The sequence below is a fragment of the Astyanax mexicanus genome, chromosome 21 (assembly GCF_023375975.1).
Source record: "Astyanax mexicanus isolate ESR-SI-001 chromosome 21, AstMex3_surface, whole genome shotgun sequence".
Classification (NCBI taxonomy): domain Eukaryota; kingdom Metazoa; phylum Chordata; class Actinopteri; order Characiformes; family Acestrorhamphidae; genus Astyanax; species Astyanax mexicanus.
The window spans coordinates 6,667,623-6,684,111 of NC_064428.1; the positions used below are offsets into that span (position 1 = coordinate 6,667,623).

The 16,489-nt window shown below is 37.2% G+C and overlaps 1 protein-coding gene across 2 annotated transcripts in view; it reads left to right on the forward strand.

Moving 5' to 3' along the window:
• The window catches only part of LOC103027145 (neural cell adhesion molecule 2), a 564,336-nt gene that overhangs the window by 511,144 nt on the left and 36,703 nt on the right, over nt 1-16,489 (forward strand). For both annotated transcript variants that reach the window (XM_022674973.2, XM_022674975.2), the window contains exons 13-15: nt 9,611-9,730; nt 11,199-11,320; nt 13,877-14,051. In XM_022674973.2, coding sequence (XP_022530694.2) covers nt 9,611-9,730; nt 11,199-11,320; nt 13,877-14,051 — 417 coding nt within the window. The remainder of the gene's footprint in view (nt 1-9,610; nt 9,731-11,198; nt 11,321-13,876; nt 14,052-16,489) is intronic.

Here is a 16,489-nt window from a genome sequence, read left to right on the forward strand (position 1 = left end):
AGTGAGAGATTCTCCTGATCTGGTAGTAGAAGGTAGTTAGTTAGAGGTGTTTAAGAGAGTAACTGCTCTTTGAAGAGCTCTGTCTTCAGGAGTTTCTTAAAGATAGTGAGAGATTCTCCTGATCTGGTAGTAGAAGGTAGTTAGTTAGAGGTGTTTAAGAGAGTAACTGCTGTTTGAAGAGCTCTGTCTTCAGGAGTTTATTAAAGATAGTGAGATTCTCCTGATCTGGTAGTAGAAGGTAGTTAGTTAGAGGTGTTTAAGAGAGTAACTGCTGTTTGAAGAGCTCTGTCTTCAGGAGTTTCTTAAAGATAGCGAGAGATTCTCCTGATCTGGTAGTGGAGGGTAGTTTGTTAGAGGTGTTAGGAGAGTAAGAGCTCTTTGAAGAGCTCTGTCTTCAGGAGTTTATTAAAGATAGCGAGAGATTCTCCTGATCTGGTAGTAGAAGGTAGTTAGTTAGAGGTGTTAGGAGAGTAAGTGCTCTTTGAAGAGCTCTGTCTTCAGGAGTTTATTAAAGATAGCGAGAGATTCTCCTGATCTGGTAGTAGAAGGTAGTTAGTTAGAGGTGTTAGGAGAGTAAGTGCTCTTTGAAGAGCTCTGTCTTCAGGAGTTTATTAAAGATAGCGAGAGATTCTCCTGATCTGGTAGTAGAAGGTAGTTAGTTAGAGGTGTTAGGAGAGTAAGAGCTCTTTGAAGAGCTCTGTCTTCAGGAGTTTCTTAAAGATAGTGAGAGATTCTCCTGATCTGGTAGTGGAGGGTAGTTTGTTCCACCATTGGGGAACTCTGTATGAGAACAGTCTGGATTGCTTTGTGTGAATGTTTGTTTGGCAAAGCGAGGCGACGTTCATTGGAGGAGCGCAGCGGCCGGGAGGTAGCGTAAGCCTTCAGGAGCGAGTGCAGGTAGGAAGGAGCCTGTTCTGTCATCACCTTGTAGGCAATTGTAAGAGTTTTGAGCATCAACTGGTAGCCAATGGAGCTCAATGAGCAGCGGAGTGACATGTGCCCGTTTTGGCTGGTTGAAGACCAGACGTGCTGCTGCATTCTGGATCATCTGGAGTGGTTTTACTACACAGGCCGGGAGGCCAGTTAGCAGGGCATTGCAGTAGTCGAGGCGTGAGATGACGACCGCTTGCACCAGGAGTTGGGTGGCCTGTTGCGTCAAGAACGGTCTAATTTTTCGGTCTAATTTTTCGGATTTAGGCTGAGAGGTCAGCACAGTGTCAAACCACAAACTCAAACTTTTTAAAGTGGTTTTCTCTGAAAAGTAGTGAAGTGACAGCTGTGGACACAGCGGTGAAAAACACAGTGAAGTACTACACAGCTTTCATCCAGCTTCAGACAGCTGCAGGGTAGCGTTTATATCAGACGCCGGGATTAAATGTCAGTCATCTGGCTCTCAGAAGCTTCGGGGCTGTTGTGTGGGCTTTATTCTGGAGTCAGATTTGCAGAGAGGATCTGTGCTGGCGGTGGAATGCACTGCTTTATGGAGCTTTGTGAGACTCTGACTGGGAGAAAGATGTTGAAAAAGTGCTTTATCCCGTCTTTCTGTACCATTTAGTGGACTCTTCTCAGACTTAACCTGACACATACTGAAGACTACCCAACACCCTGTTTACCAACAGCAGCCTAAAACTCTTTTTTTAACATCTAAAAATCAACTAAAACTCCCAAAATATGTGGACACAAAAGCTTAGACACACCTTAAATTCAGTGTTTTTTTTTCATTATCTTAAAATGTTCTGCATTGTAGATTAGTACTAAACTTTGCAAACTATGACGAAAACATATGGAATTATTTAGTAAACAGAACAAATGTTAAACAAAACAGAACATTTTTTATATTTTAGATTCTTCAAAGTAGCTCCTCTTGCTTAGAGTTTTGAACATCTCTGCTGGATTTTCTCAGTCAGTTTTATGAGGTAGAGTCACCTGGAATTCAGGCTTTCAGTTAACAGCTGTGCTGAACTCATCAAGAGTTAATTACTTGAATTTCTTGTCTCTTAATAAAGTGTTTGAGAGCATCAGTTAAAGTAAAGTAGTGAAGAGGTAGAGTTACAGGTATACAGTGAATAGTGAATATTTGAGTAATGTTCTAATCTATGGTCTTATGGCAAGAATTACTCAACTAAATAAAGAAAAATATAGTTTAAGAAATGAAGGTCAGTCAATACGAAACATTTGAAGAACTTTGAAATTATTTTCAAGTCACGAAGACCATCAAAAACATTATGATGGAACTGGCTCTCATCAGGTCCGCCCCAGGAAAGGGAGAGAGAAAGAGTTTCCTCTGTTGTACAGGATAAGTTTATCAGAGTTTCCAGCCTCAGAAACCACAAGTTAACAGCACCCCATATAAGAGCACTTAAATACTTCACAGAGTATTTTGGTTTATTTAACACTTTTTAAAGGAGAACTCCAATGTAAAATGGATTTTTGCTGTAGTAAAACATGATATTTAAACAGTTTGTCCAAACACCCTTCAGACTGGGTGACACGGTGCATAATTTGCCTCAATAAATCACTTTTTACACCATTATTCAGCTCAAAGTAGCTCCACACTTCATTGTAAGAATCCGGAGAGCCCTGACATTTAAAATGAGGCATTAATAAGTTAAAAAAGTGCCTCCATTACTGAACTAAAAATAATATACGTATATATGTATGTATATATGTATGTATATATGTATGTATATATGTATATATGTATGTATATATGTATATATATATGTATATATATATGTATATATATATGTATGTATATATAGATAGATAGATAGATAGATAGATAGATAGATAGATAGATAGATAGATAGATAGATAGATAGACAGACAGACACCACATAATCTGCCTCCTGGCCCTGGCTGCTATACTATGCGGAGTCTATGTATGTATATATATGTATATATATATATATATATGTCTGTTATTTATGTTAGTTTTAAACTGTGGTTTAACTGTGCTTCTTGTGCACTTTTTAAGTTATTAATGCCTCGTTTTAAATGTCAGGGCTCTCCAGATTATAGCAAGGAGGTGTGGAGCTACTTTGAGCCTGAATATGGATGTAAAAAGCGATTTATTGCTGCAAATTATGCCCCATATCACCCAGTCTGAAGGGTTTTTGGACAAACTGTTAAAATTTCTGGATCTCAGAAAGCTGTGGGAGAACGGAGGTGTGCTATTCATGTTGCTAAATGTTAAAATACAGAATTGTTGTTATGTCACTGATGTTACATCATCATTTGAGCTTCTTAATACATTTAAATAATAAAATTTATAATTTTCTATTAATATTCAGAGCTGGGTCTGGACTCTTATGGGTTAAACAAGAAAAAATAACTTTATTTTAAAGTGAAATATAATCAGAACATTGAATCAACAGAAAGTGCTTTTTCATCAATCTCCAGATCCTGAGCAAAAGCCATTATCTCTCCCCCAAAATGAGCAGACTATACTTAAGACAGGAAGTAGTGCAGATCATTTATCCCGTCTTTAGCACAGAGTTAGACGAAAATGGCTCCAGCAAAGCGATGGAACAGTTTCCTTCATTAAACTGCTTCTGGCTGGATGTTGGGCTGGCAATTATCTTTCTGTACAATGACGCACCATTTCGCGGAACATTGAACAAAGCCTTTAAACAAAGTTTACTCGCCAAACATGAAAAGCACTATACGCATTACAGAGAACAAACAGCAGCCTTCACCGATGCTAAGCTATACGCTCACACTTCCAATAGCAGTCCCTCAGGGTGTTTCGGCTTGGGGGAAACACAAAGCTATGTTAATGGAAGGCGAAATGAAAGCAGCGACTGCTGGGAGTTCACGAGGAGACCACTACATTTAAGAAACTTCTAAAGAAGGCGCATTTTCAAAGCTTTATTCTAGTTTTTACTGCTGCTTACTGTAAAAATTAATTTGGGTTTTGAATAGGAATATTTATAAAATGCCTTCACATACATTCATGCGGGTGTTTAAAATCAAGTTCTTTACTAATAACTTGGTGTAAAAGTATGTAGAAGTTGAGAAAAGGTAAATTTGCATTCTAAAAAAAAGTCCCTGCTATTTTATTAACTTAAACTAAACTAATTAAGTTTATAATTGTTAGAACTTTCCAGAAGCATTGCATTTAAAAACTGAGTAATACCAATGTTCAATAGAATTGAGCACATTAAAATGTATGCACACAATACAATTATTTATAAGCTTTTCTTAAATATTATTATTTTTTTCTATTGGCCCCTAATATACCACATTCTTAGGACTATAAGGCATACTTAAATCTTTTAATTTTCCCAAAAAGCGCTAGCTCTTTTGCCATTGAGAAGTGAGTATATGGGACTGTAGTCTTTGTGTTTGCCATGTTAAAACAAGCTACATGGGATGAACTGCTAGCTGATAGCGCTTTTGCGTTACCAAAACACTCAGGGTTCCTCAGTCTAGGGCTATCAGCAGCATTTACTGTACGTCCCAAAGGCGCTGTGGTTAGCGGCTAATGCTAATGCTGCTGCAACCAGCCTTATTGCTGGAGAAACTTCACTGAAAACTCACCCTTAGACAAAATATTAGAAATCTAAGCTTACTGAAAATAAACAGAAGCACTTTACTTACCTAAATAAACAGTTTTCACTAGAGAAATCTGTGTAGATTAATATATTTTTAAGAATTACAGTTTTGTTTTCTTAGACGCTTTCACATTAGAAGATAAACATGGCGACACCCTTTCTCACTTCAATGTAGGCATCCTCAGTATTGTCGCTTCATGTGCCTTATAATCCAGTGCCTTATAGTCCGAAAAATAAAATTAGAGAGCATTTAAAAATTATTTTCTTAAATTTTACCAAAGTGAAAACCTCTGGAATATAATCAAGAGGAAGATGGATGATCACAAGACATCAAACCACCAAACTGAACTGCTTGATTTTTTGCACCAGAAGTAAAGCAGCATAAAGTAATCCAAAAGCAGTGTGTAAGACTGGTGGAGGAGAACATGATGCCAAGATGCATGAAAACTGTGATTAAAAACCAGGGTTATTCCACCAAATATTGATTTCTGAACTCTTAAAACTTTATGAATTTGAACTTGTTTTCTTTGCATTATTTGAGGTCTGAAAGCTCTGCATCTTTTTTTGTTTTTTAAGCCGTTTCTCATTTTCTGTAAATAAATGCTCTAAATGCTGTAAATATTTTTATTTGGAATTTGGGAGACATGTTGTCTGTAGTTTATAGAAAAAAACAACAATGTTCATTTTACTCAAACATAAACCTATAAATAGCAAAATCAGAGAAACTGATTCAGAAACTGAAGTGCTTTCTTATTTTTTTTCCTGAGCTATAATTGAGCACTTTTTGAGCACCAGTCTTTAAGATAGCGAAGACATACTGACACGCCCTAAATCAAGCTGCATGGTGCACGGTGGATGGCTCGTCTGTAGATCACTAAAATAGGGTCCCCACAAACTGGCCTTGTTGTGAAGCGTGTAGTACATGTGCATATGCACCCTGACTGTTACAATAGAAATTAAACTGTATTAATTAACATATAAAAAAGTAATGTAAAGCCCTAAATTATAGAGCACCCTTGCTGAAAAGTCAAGCTACCCTATTGCATCAGCTAAAGAAAATATCAAAGACCCAGTCGGTATTATTTCATTTCTAAACTGAAAGCAGAAGCATTTCTGAATAGAGAAGAGACAGATTATTGTGTTTAATGGTACCAGTGTGCTGAAACCACCATCCCTACTAAGCCTATTAATATATTCATTCTAAAAACTGGGGTGTCGGGTCGCTTTTCGCATGAGTTCTTCTTCTGGCCACGTCACACATCTTTACGTACTTACGCCACACGTACAGCCTCTAAAAGAGGATCTGGCTCAGTTTTACTGAACGCGAGCGGCTGGTGGAGCAACGGAGACTTCAGAAGAGGAAACTCAGAGCTCAGTAGATCATTCACTCGTAGTAAAACCAAAGAAACGAAGGAGTGAAGATTCTGACTGAGTGCTCTCTCTCTCTCTCTCTCTCTCTCTCTCTCTCTCTCTCTCTCTCTTTGACTGAACATAACCTGGAATCTGATTCATTCGCTCTGAAAGGAGACCACATCACACCCACCCAGTTTAAAATGATTCTTCCGCATGCTTGGTGCAATTACCCATTCTCACCAGAGAGGGCACTTAATTCACTTAATAAAGTATTATTTAAAATGCATATATGCTTCTGTATCAGTATCTGTGAAGATATTGGGAATTCAAAAGACAAATCGGTACATCCCTGTTTCAACACTCCCCTGCCCCTCTTGTTTGTAAAATGACATGGTTTAGAGCAGTACAGTGGGAGTGGGTGGTCTTCTGTGTGTGTGTGTGTGTCTAGATTTGTGTCTACAAGTGGGCTTTTCAGCTCTGACACACCGCCGAGTCGCTGTAAGCTACAGACAGAGAGATGGAATTACATTTCACACCTTGATGTGTTCAGTAAACACGATCCCCGTGAGTGAGGGATTTGTTGTGCTGCGTGACACAATGGGATGACGTTAGCGTTAGCGGCGCTGACAGCTCCCATTGAGAGCTGCCATTATTAGCAGCTTCCCGTTTGATAGTGCTATTAACATGTGTAGCTCACAGCCAATCTCCACAATAGATACTGTCAGATTATTGTACGGGGAGGGAGCCGAGTAAACAGCAGGCTAAGCCGTCAGCGCAGGAGATGCTGGCTGCTTCAGTGCTGCTGTGAAAAAGAATTTACCCCCTCAGTGATAAAACATCTATTTTTGCACAATAAAAAGACCTGCTGAAAAAAGACAGGGCAACGGCCATCTATGTATTCTGTATTTGTATTGCATTATTAATGCATTTATAATGCGTTGCATGATGCACATATTGCGTTACAATGAAGCATCCTCATATCAAGACATTACATTTCTGCTTTTCTGCACCATGATACTTTTTGTTTCACTACTTTATTGCTTTTGAAAGACCAACATACTGTATAAAACACAACAGTTTTAACATTTTTAACATTTTTTGTTGTTTTTGCCGTGGATGGCTGCAAATATGTGAGATAAACCATTTTCATATTATATGTCGATTACACTAGTTGATAGATGGTCACATGTCAACATTACACTTTCCAGTCTAAAGTTTCTACAGCCAGTCCAGCAAGAAACATGAACTATGTAAAAATTCTCATTAAATTTAATGCTTGAAATTAGTTTATTTACTTACTGTAGAAAGATAAAATAGAATTTTTGAACAAACTTCCAAATGGTTCTTCCAAATGGCAAGGATATTTTTAAAACGTTAAAATAAACTACTGTCCTCATACAAGTGAATTCCAGTATGAAGATAAAGTTTTGATTTTATATTTATTAGGTCTTACTTATCCTAAATAGCTAAGAAAAATGTAGATCTCACACCAAGCACATTCCAGGTCTCAGGAGGTTAATAACTCATGTATAGTACTTATAGCAATCTACAAAAAAAACAATAACACATTATTAAGTACTGTACAAGTATGGCCCACTTCAGTTTCTGAATCAGTTTCTCTGATTTTGCTATTTAGAGGTTTATGTTTGAATAAAATGTACATTGTTGATTTATTCTATAAACTACAAACAACATTTCTCCCAAACCCCCCCCCCCCCAAAAAAAAAAAAAAAAAAAAAAATTGTCATTTAGATTATTTATTTGCAGAAAATGAGAAATGGCTGAAATAATAAAGAAGATGCAGAGCTTTCAGACCTCAAATAATGCAAAGAAAACAAGTTCATATTTATAAAGTTTTAAGAGTTCAGAAGTCAATATTTGGTGGAATAACCCTGTTTTTTAATCACAGTTTTCATGCATCTTGGCATCATTTTCTCCTTCACCAGTCTTACACACTGCTTTTGAATTACTTTATGCCTTTACTCCTGGTGCAAAAATCAAAGAAACTCATGATTTTTAAGTGGCCTCTTATTTTTTCCAGAGCTGTATGTACAATGTTCTTATGAACTAATATTATTAGGCATTATAACATCTCTCTTGACGAAGTCACATACTTTTATTTTATTATTATATTTATGTTGATGTTATTATACAAGTTTACGACAATCATAATAAGGTATATGTATGCCATATAATGGGTTATACATCCATGCATAATGTATTATTCAAATACAGTATTTATAGAACGTTTCTGACCAGTATAGGGTACAGTATTCTTGGGTTTGAATTTGATGTTTTAGCTGCTCTAGTAAACACGATGAACCTGACCAAGCAAGACAAATCCTAAATTTCCTTCGGGATAAATAAAGTATCTATCTATCTATCTATCTATCTATCTATCTATCTATCTATCTATCTATCTATCTATCTATCTATCTATCTATCTATCTATCTATCTATCTATCTATCTATCTATCTATCTATCTATCTATCTATCTATCTATCTATCTATCTATCTATCTATCTATCTATCTATCTATCTATCTATCTAATATAAACAAAACTGTGAAAAGTATCTCCATTCATTACTCTGTAGGTAGAAGTATAGATACTAATATTTAAAATACTTCTGTAGAAGTTGAAGCATCAACTCAAGCTTTTTACTCTTTAAGTAAAAGTGTAAAAGTACTGGTTTCAACACTACTTGTAAGTATAAAAGTAAAAGTAATGTAAGAGGAAAAAATAAAACCATTAAGAACAAAACCACAGACCCGAAAAAAAATTGTCAACAAAAAAAATTGGGACCCGAAAAAACTTTGACTCCAAAAAATTTCGGAACTGAAAAAAATCATCATAAAAAAATTTGGGACCTAAAAAAACGTTGTCTTCAAAAACTTCGGGAAAAAAAATTGTCACCAAAAACATTTGGGACCCGAAAAAATTTAGTGTCCTATAGTGAACTAACCCCCCCTTCCCAAACCACATTTTACTAAAAGCCATAATGACTATAATGTTAAAATATTAAAATGTTAATATTGATAATATAATTTGCGATGCACTAGGCTGTTCCCTAGTGTTTCAGCTGCGATGAAATAGGAGTAAAACAAGGCTGTTTTTATTAGAATGTAAGGAGTAGAAAGTTTAGATAATTGTGTGAAAATTGTGTGTATTACGCATTCTTGTAATGTTTTCTGTTAGCTGGGTATGAGCTTGAGTTTATTGTGTAGATGTTTTTAAAGCCATGTAACGTATAAAGGTTCAGCAATCCTAATACACCCGCATGTTGACTGTTGTATAAGTGGGAGTTGAGTAGCCTGATAACATGTGGGAAGAAGCTGTTGTTAAATCTGGTAGTTCTGCACCTCATGAAGGTCTGAGAGCTTTTTGGAGGCTTTCTCTTTGTTAGCTGTGATATTTTTGTCTGCAGTTTTCCCATCTGTAGCATTTGTACCCACAGTGGAGCCATCAGCACATTTTATTCTACAAGTCAGTCCTGCGATTTCTTTAGAACGTCCTGTATAAGTGTTTTTTCTCAGCGCTGTACTGGACATGTCTTTGTGCTAACTCTGACAGAACAGAAAAAGCGATGAAAGAACTGGAGAGCAGGAGAATAAAGATTGAGGTGTTTCTGAGACTTGTTTTCAGATTTGTTTCTCTTATACTGGCTCATACTGAGTTTTTTTTTTTTTTTTTTGTCTTAGCGATGGTTCTCCTGACCAGCCTGGAGCCCAACACGACCTATGAGGTCAGAGTGGCGGCCGTGAACGGAAAAGGTCAAGGGGAGTACAGCCACACGGAGATCTTCCAGACGTTACCCATCCGTGAGTAACATTTAACGATTTAATGTGTTAAAATGAAAACTTATCTCAAGGCTACAGTGTTGTTTAGGCTTGAGGTGGAACATATGATAGGATTTCATCATGATTTATTGTTTCATAACAGTGATTTTTTTTTTTTTCTGAGCATATTGTGGACACTGTCTCTACTTTATATTGGATATTTAGTGCTTAACGAAAGACTAAACAATTGCAGTTTCAATAAAATGAGATTCAAGTGGGATTAAGTTATGTAGTTGTTTAATATTGTATCCTATTGTTTAAAATGTCCACAAGAAAAAAAAAAAAGCTTACTGATTCATTTGGTGAAATTCAATGCTTAATTAAGTTGTTAAGCTGTTTTCAAACTGTTTTCAAACTGTTAACAACTTAATTAAGTTGTTAAGCTACTTAATTTCCAAATATATTCCATATAAGATGTATTATATGCAATAAATATTTGTTTAAAATCCTGGTCATGCAGCTTGCTATCAGCTGCCAGAGCCCCGAGAGCACAATTGGTCGCGCTCTCTCTGGGTGGGTACAGCAGATGGCGCTCTGTTATCCCCTCATCACTCCTAGGGCGATGTGGATCAGCACAAGGCTGCGTCTGTGAGCTGATGTATCAGAACCGAATCGCTGTGCTTTTCTCCGAGCGTTAGCGCTGTGATGCTACTAGCCAATGCTGCATCAACAGCAGTTCAAAAAGAGGCGGAGTCTGACTTCACATGTATTGGAGGAGGCATGTGCTAGTCTTCACCCTCCTTGTGTTGAGGCACTCTTTATAATCAGTATAGCTAAAATTATGGAGAAAAGGGGGATGGAACAAACAAAAAGCTCTGAAACTGGATCACTGTATCTCTGATGCGGAGAACCGAGAAAAGCAAGCATAAGTGAGAAGCTAGCCCTAAACAGCTTCACATGCACAAGAACAGTGAACTATTGGAGGATAGAGCGAGTTTAAATACAGTGTTTAAAAACTCCAGCAGCACTGCTGCAGTATCTGATCCACTCATAATCACTGCCATTGGTGTTGTTTTATATAAACTATTGGCTATACACCACCCCAATGATTTCCAGTGATACTTCCTTTGGTGTTTCAACCATTATCCATTACTGTTTTCTAAAAGCATTCACAACTTTTTATTTTATTACACAAGAGTGTAATAAAACTCAACCAAGCTCCGAATGTGCAACCTTGTTAGCGTTGGGAAAGTGAATATTAACACTTGAATTCAGGCCCAACTCAGAGCTTATTAGTGCCCATGGCTGACTCAATACCTCATAAATTAGTTTTTTTTTTTTTTTTGCAGCTTCATCCCTCCTGGATTGCTGGTGCCAATGTGTGATAGAAGGGATTTTCACCGTATCCACATTATTAGCTATAAATGTGATGAAAGAAGGACAAAGTAAATGAAAGTTATTAAAGCTGTGATGAATGTGTCACTTCATTTCTTTTCTCTTCCTCCTGCAGGAGAGCCCAGTCCCCCTACAGTGCACGGCCAGAGAGCTGTGGGAAAAGCCTACAGACTGGGACTGGTCAAACAGGATGATGGTGGGATGCCCATCGTGGAATACATTATAAAATACAAGACAGTGGGTATACCGGAGTGATTTTAAATATCATACATTGCACATGGCATATATATACATACATATCTATATACATATATATTTGTATTTTGTGTGTATGATGAAGTATTTTTGAACATAATTAACGTATTTTCGGACTATAAGGCGCACTTGAAATCCTTTAATTATCTCAAAAATCGACATTGCCTTATAATCCTATTAAGGAGCGTTATAAGGGTGAGTTTTTCAATTAAGTTTCTCCACCGCTAAGGCTGGGTGCAGCAGCGTTAGCATTAGCTGCTAACCGCAGCTCTAACCCTTTCCCGTTTAGAGTTGATTATATCAAACTGTAGTCTGCATATTAATTTTTTTTTTTCAACTTTTTTAATGTTTTACTACTTTATTACTTTTAAAAGACCAACATATAAAACACAATAGTTTTACATAACATTGAAACATAACACTGCAATGTCGTTTTAGATTTAGTTTTTGCAGGGGGTGGTTGGTTGTAAATATGTGAGATGAACCATTCTCATATTATATGTTGATTACACTCATTTAGACAAGCAGAAGAAGTTTCATAATGAACCTGGCAAAGTGCATTTCCTGAAGGAAACGCAGGAAGGTTGCACAGCTAAAATTGCTCGGTATGGTCCGTTCGGTATGGCCATTGCTATGATGTTGCTAGGCGCTTGCTATGGTGTCTGTAGTGGTTGCTATGGTGTTGCTAGGTGGTCGCTAAGGCGTTGCTAGGTGGTCGCTAAGGCGTTGCTATGGTATCCATAGTGGTTATGGACGATAGGTTGCTCTGACCGTGCAGGGTGTCCAAACTTTTGACCGATTGCTCTCGGTAGCGCCAGGGAAGGCGGCTCCCGCCCTGGGTCGGCCTCGCTGTTGTCGCGGCCGTTCTCCCCCCTCCACGACTCGGCCGCCGAAGAGTTCCGCAGGAGAGGCGGAGCGGAGTCAGACCTTAGCCCGGGCGGAGAGGCGCAGAGCTCGTCCTCCTCCTCCAGGAAGACGCAGCAGCAACGGAAGTCCGGGCCGGTGTAAGAGCAGTCTGCCTCTCGGTGTCTGGGCTTCGGGCACCACACGCACCAGCCGAGTTCGGGGCATGCCGTCCACTGCTGCTGCAGCCGCCTCTCGCTGTCGTCCTCCCAGCGCTGGTGGAGCCACTCCGGGAGTAGGGAGGTGAAGGGTAAATCCCGAACGTTACTGTGGCAGAGCGGTGGAGAGTGGAGAGTGGCTCGTGGCGCCGGGACAGGAGCAGCGGCAGCTCTTGGTAGCGCCGGGGCAGCACTAGCGGCAGGTCGTGGCGCCGGGACAGGAGCAGCGGCCGCTCTCGGTAGCGCCGGGGCCGCACGAGTAGTAGCTCGTGCACCGGGACAGGAGCAGTGGCAGCTCTCGGTAGCGCCGGGACATATACATATATATATATATATATATATATATATATATATATATATATATATATATATATATATATATATATATATATATCCATTATATATTGCTCCAAGAAGACTGGGGAATGGGTGGGAAAAATACTCCACAACAGGTGTGGAAAAAAGGCAGGAAACAGAACAAAGGAAATGGCACAAAATGTCACAGGACAGTGTTCCAGCATGATAATGACCCCAAACACACCTCTAAGACGACACTTACTGTACTTAAAAAAATGATTGAGTTTACAGTCTAACCCTGTATAACTTTGCATTGAATGTTGTAGCTATGTAATTATAAATATATATATATATATATATATATATATATATATATATATATATACACAATAGTAAGCAGAATATATAACGGAAAAAGAGCTGGTAATTAGTGTAGAGTGTATGTGTGTGTTTCTGGTGTGTGTTGAAGTACAGTCTGTCGTTATTGTTCAGATCAGAAATTAAGAGGCGGCGTTCAGTAGTATAACGGCTGTGGGAAAAAAACTGTTCCGGTACCTGGTGGTCGTAGTAAGGAGTTTATATATATATATATATATATATATATATATATATATATATATATCCATTATATATTGCTCCAAGAAGACTGGGGAATGGGTGGAAAAAATACCCCACAAACAGGTGTGGAAAAAAAGGGAAAGCAGAACAAAAGAAATGGCACAAAATGACACAGGACAGTGTTTCAGCATGAAACATTGAAAGTGCCATATCAACCAATTTTGGTTTCTAAATATCCCTACATTATGCAAACATGTACCTGGAATAATTATTAATACAGTTAAGGAATACAGAAAAATGTATTTTGGAATATATATATATATATATATATATATATATATATATATATATATATATATATATATATATATATATATATATATTACTTTTTTTTAATAGTCTGACAATTTTATGTGGACTTGAAAAGAGTTCATATCTGCACTTTTATAAAACTGCACTGCGCAAGGTGTACTTTTCTTGTCATTACGGCAGCAAAGACGGCTTGCGTTTAGGTCAATAAAACAGGGCCCGTCAAGTAATAATATTCTAGTCATTCATTTTTTTATATTAAAATAATAATAATAATAATGTATCACTGTATTTATTAATGTTTGTTCTTCAGGATAAGGAGGAGCAGTGGATGACTAAACTGGTTCCAGGTATGAATGACTTCACTGTCCTGCAGCCGCTGCAGTGGAACACGCGCTATAACGTGGAGATCACGGCCCGCAACGTTAAAGGCCTTTCAGAACCCACGTATTTCCAGTTCGTCATGCCACAGAAACCAGACATCACAGGTATGTGGACTCTATTCACAGTAAAAGCTCCTGGTCATGTTTACTAAGCTGCACATGCAGAAGTAGTGTATACAGTCATATGAAAAAGTTTGTGCACCCCTATTAATCTTAATCATTTTTAGTTGTAAATATTTGGGTGTTTGCAACAGCCATTTCAGTTTGATATATCTAATAACTGATGGACACAGTAATATTTCAGGATTGAAATGAGGTTTATTGTGCTTTTTCTCACCTCAGGCGACTCTGTTTGTGGCGTGCTTGCAGAAATGGCTTCTTTCACATCACTCTCCCATACAGCTTCTCCTTGTGCAAAGTGCGCTGTATTGTTGACCGATGCACAGTGACACCATCTGCAAGATGATGCTGCAGCTCTTTGGAGGTGGTCTGTGGATTGTCCTTGACTGTTCTCACCATTCTTCTTCTCTGCCTTTCTGATATTTTTCTTGGCCTGCCACTTCTGGGCTTAACAAGAACTGTCCCTGTGGTCTTCCATTTCCTTACTATGTTCCTCACAGTGGAAACTGACAGGTTAAATCTCTGAGACAACTTTTTGTATCCTTCCCCTGAACAACTATGTTGAACAATCTTTGTTTTTAGATCATTTGAGAGTTGTTTTGATGAGCCCATGATGCCACTCTTCAGAGGAGATTCAAATAGGAGAACAACTTGCAATTGGCCACCTTAAATACCTTTTCTCATGATTGGATACACCTGGCTATGAAGTTCAAAGCTCAATGAGGTTACCAAACCAATTTTGTGCTTCAGTAAAAAGTAGTTAGGAGTATTCAAATCAATAAAATGATAAGGGTGCCCATACTTTTGCACCGGTCAAATTTTGGTTTAATGCATATTGCACATTTTCTGTTAGTACAATAAACCTCATTTCAATCCTGAAATATTACTGTGTCCATCAGTTATTAGATATATCAAACTGAAATGGCTGTTGCAAACACCCAAATATTTAGAACTAAAAATGATTAAGATCAATAGGGGTGCCCAAACTTTTTCATATGACTATGTTCAAAACAGTCCAGACCATTTTTCTCTGAATGTATCATGTCATATGGTAATATTTTAGGTAACACTAGTAAAGGTGATTAACCCATAAGTAACTTTACTGATGGATGATGTTCTATGAAAATCTAACATAGTTTTTTCACTTTTAAAAGTTTTGACTTCAAAATAAGAGACCCTTTAAGAAATGATGAATTCCTTTGATTTTACCAAATTGAAAACCTCTGGAATATAATCAAGAGGAAGATGGATGACAACAAGCCATCAAATCAAACCAGAAGTGGCAGAAAGTCATTCAAAAGCAGTGTGTAAGACTGGTGGAGGACTGCGACTAAAAACCATGGTTATTCCACCTAATATTGATGTCTGAACTCTTAAATCTTGTGCAAGATGTGCAAAATCGTCATCTAAACAAGAGGTGCTACTTTGAAGAATCTAAAATATAAAACATTCTTTCTTCCTTTTTATTTAAATGAAAATGTCTGCTAAAACAACAGAATACATATATAGCTTTAAAAACATGTGTACTCTATATCTGTTTCATGTCAAAGTTTATAATAAAGTGCAAAGAAATAGCAAATAAATTCCAAAAATAACAATCATTTTTTCCCATATTTGTTTGGATCAGAAAAAAAGAAAAAAAAAATACATTTAAAACACTTATTTTAGCTTTCAGTGTGAAAGTATATTTTCCAGTGGCAAAAATGTTGCATTGCAGTGAGAGTTAATATAAAAGATGGGTACCACTTTAAAATAAGACTACCTTTATAAAGCATTTATAAACGGTTTACAAGTAGTTTATTAATGGTTACTAATTAGGTTGTAAATTCCTTAAAAATCATTAATAATCAGTTATAACACATACGTAGAAAGGGCAACAATATAGATGGCTGTGGGTTCACTATTTGGCAAACAACAGGTCATTGTTGCCCTTTCTACGTATGTGTTATAACTGATTATTAATTATTTTTAAGGCATTTACAACCTAATTAGTAACCATTAATAAACTAATAAACTGTAAACCATTTATAAACCCTTTAGTCTTATTTTAAAGTGGTACCAAAAGATGTAGTATCTGGAAAATATTATATATAATATTACATAACATTTTGAGATTGTAGCCGTTTGCCAGCTATTCTTCCTTTATAATATTTGATAGGGTATTTTTTTTTTTATTATTTAGAGAATTTTAAAACTGTACAATTTTAGTTTTAGAAGCCCTGTTTAATGTTCATCCATATTCACATTTAATTTTAGTTTTCCCAAATTCGGCATCCAAAATGTACATGCCGACTGCAGTTCAAAGACGCAGAAATGTTACAATAGACTTTGTTCTAGGGAAATTGAGATATAAAAAATGAAAAGACGGGGTTCAGAGAGATCCAGCTCCTCCAGGGCATATGGAGCCCCCATGTCCTCCTGCA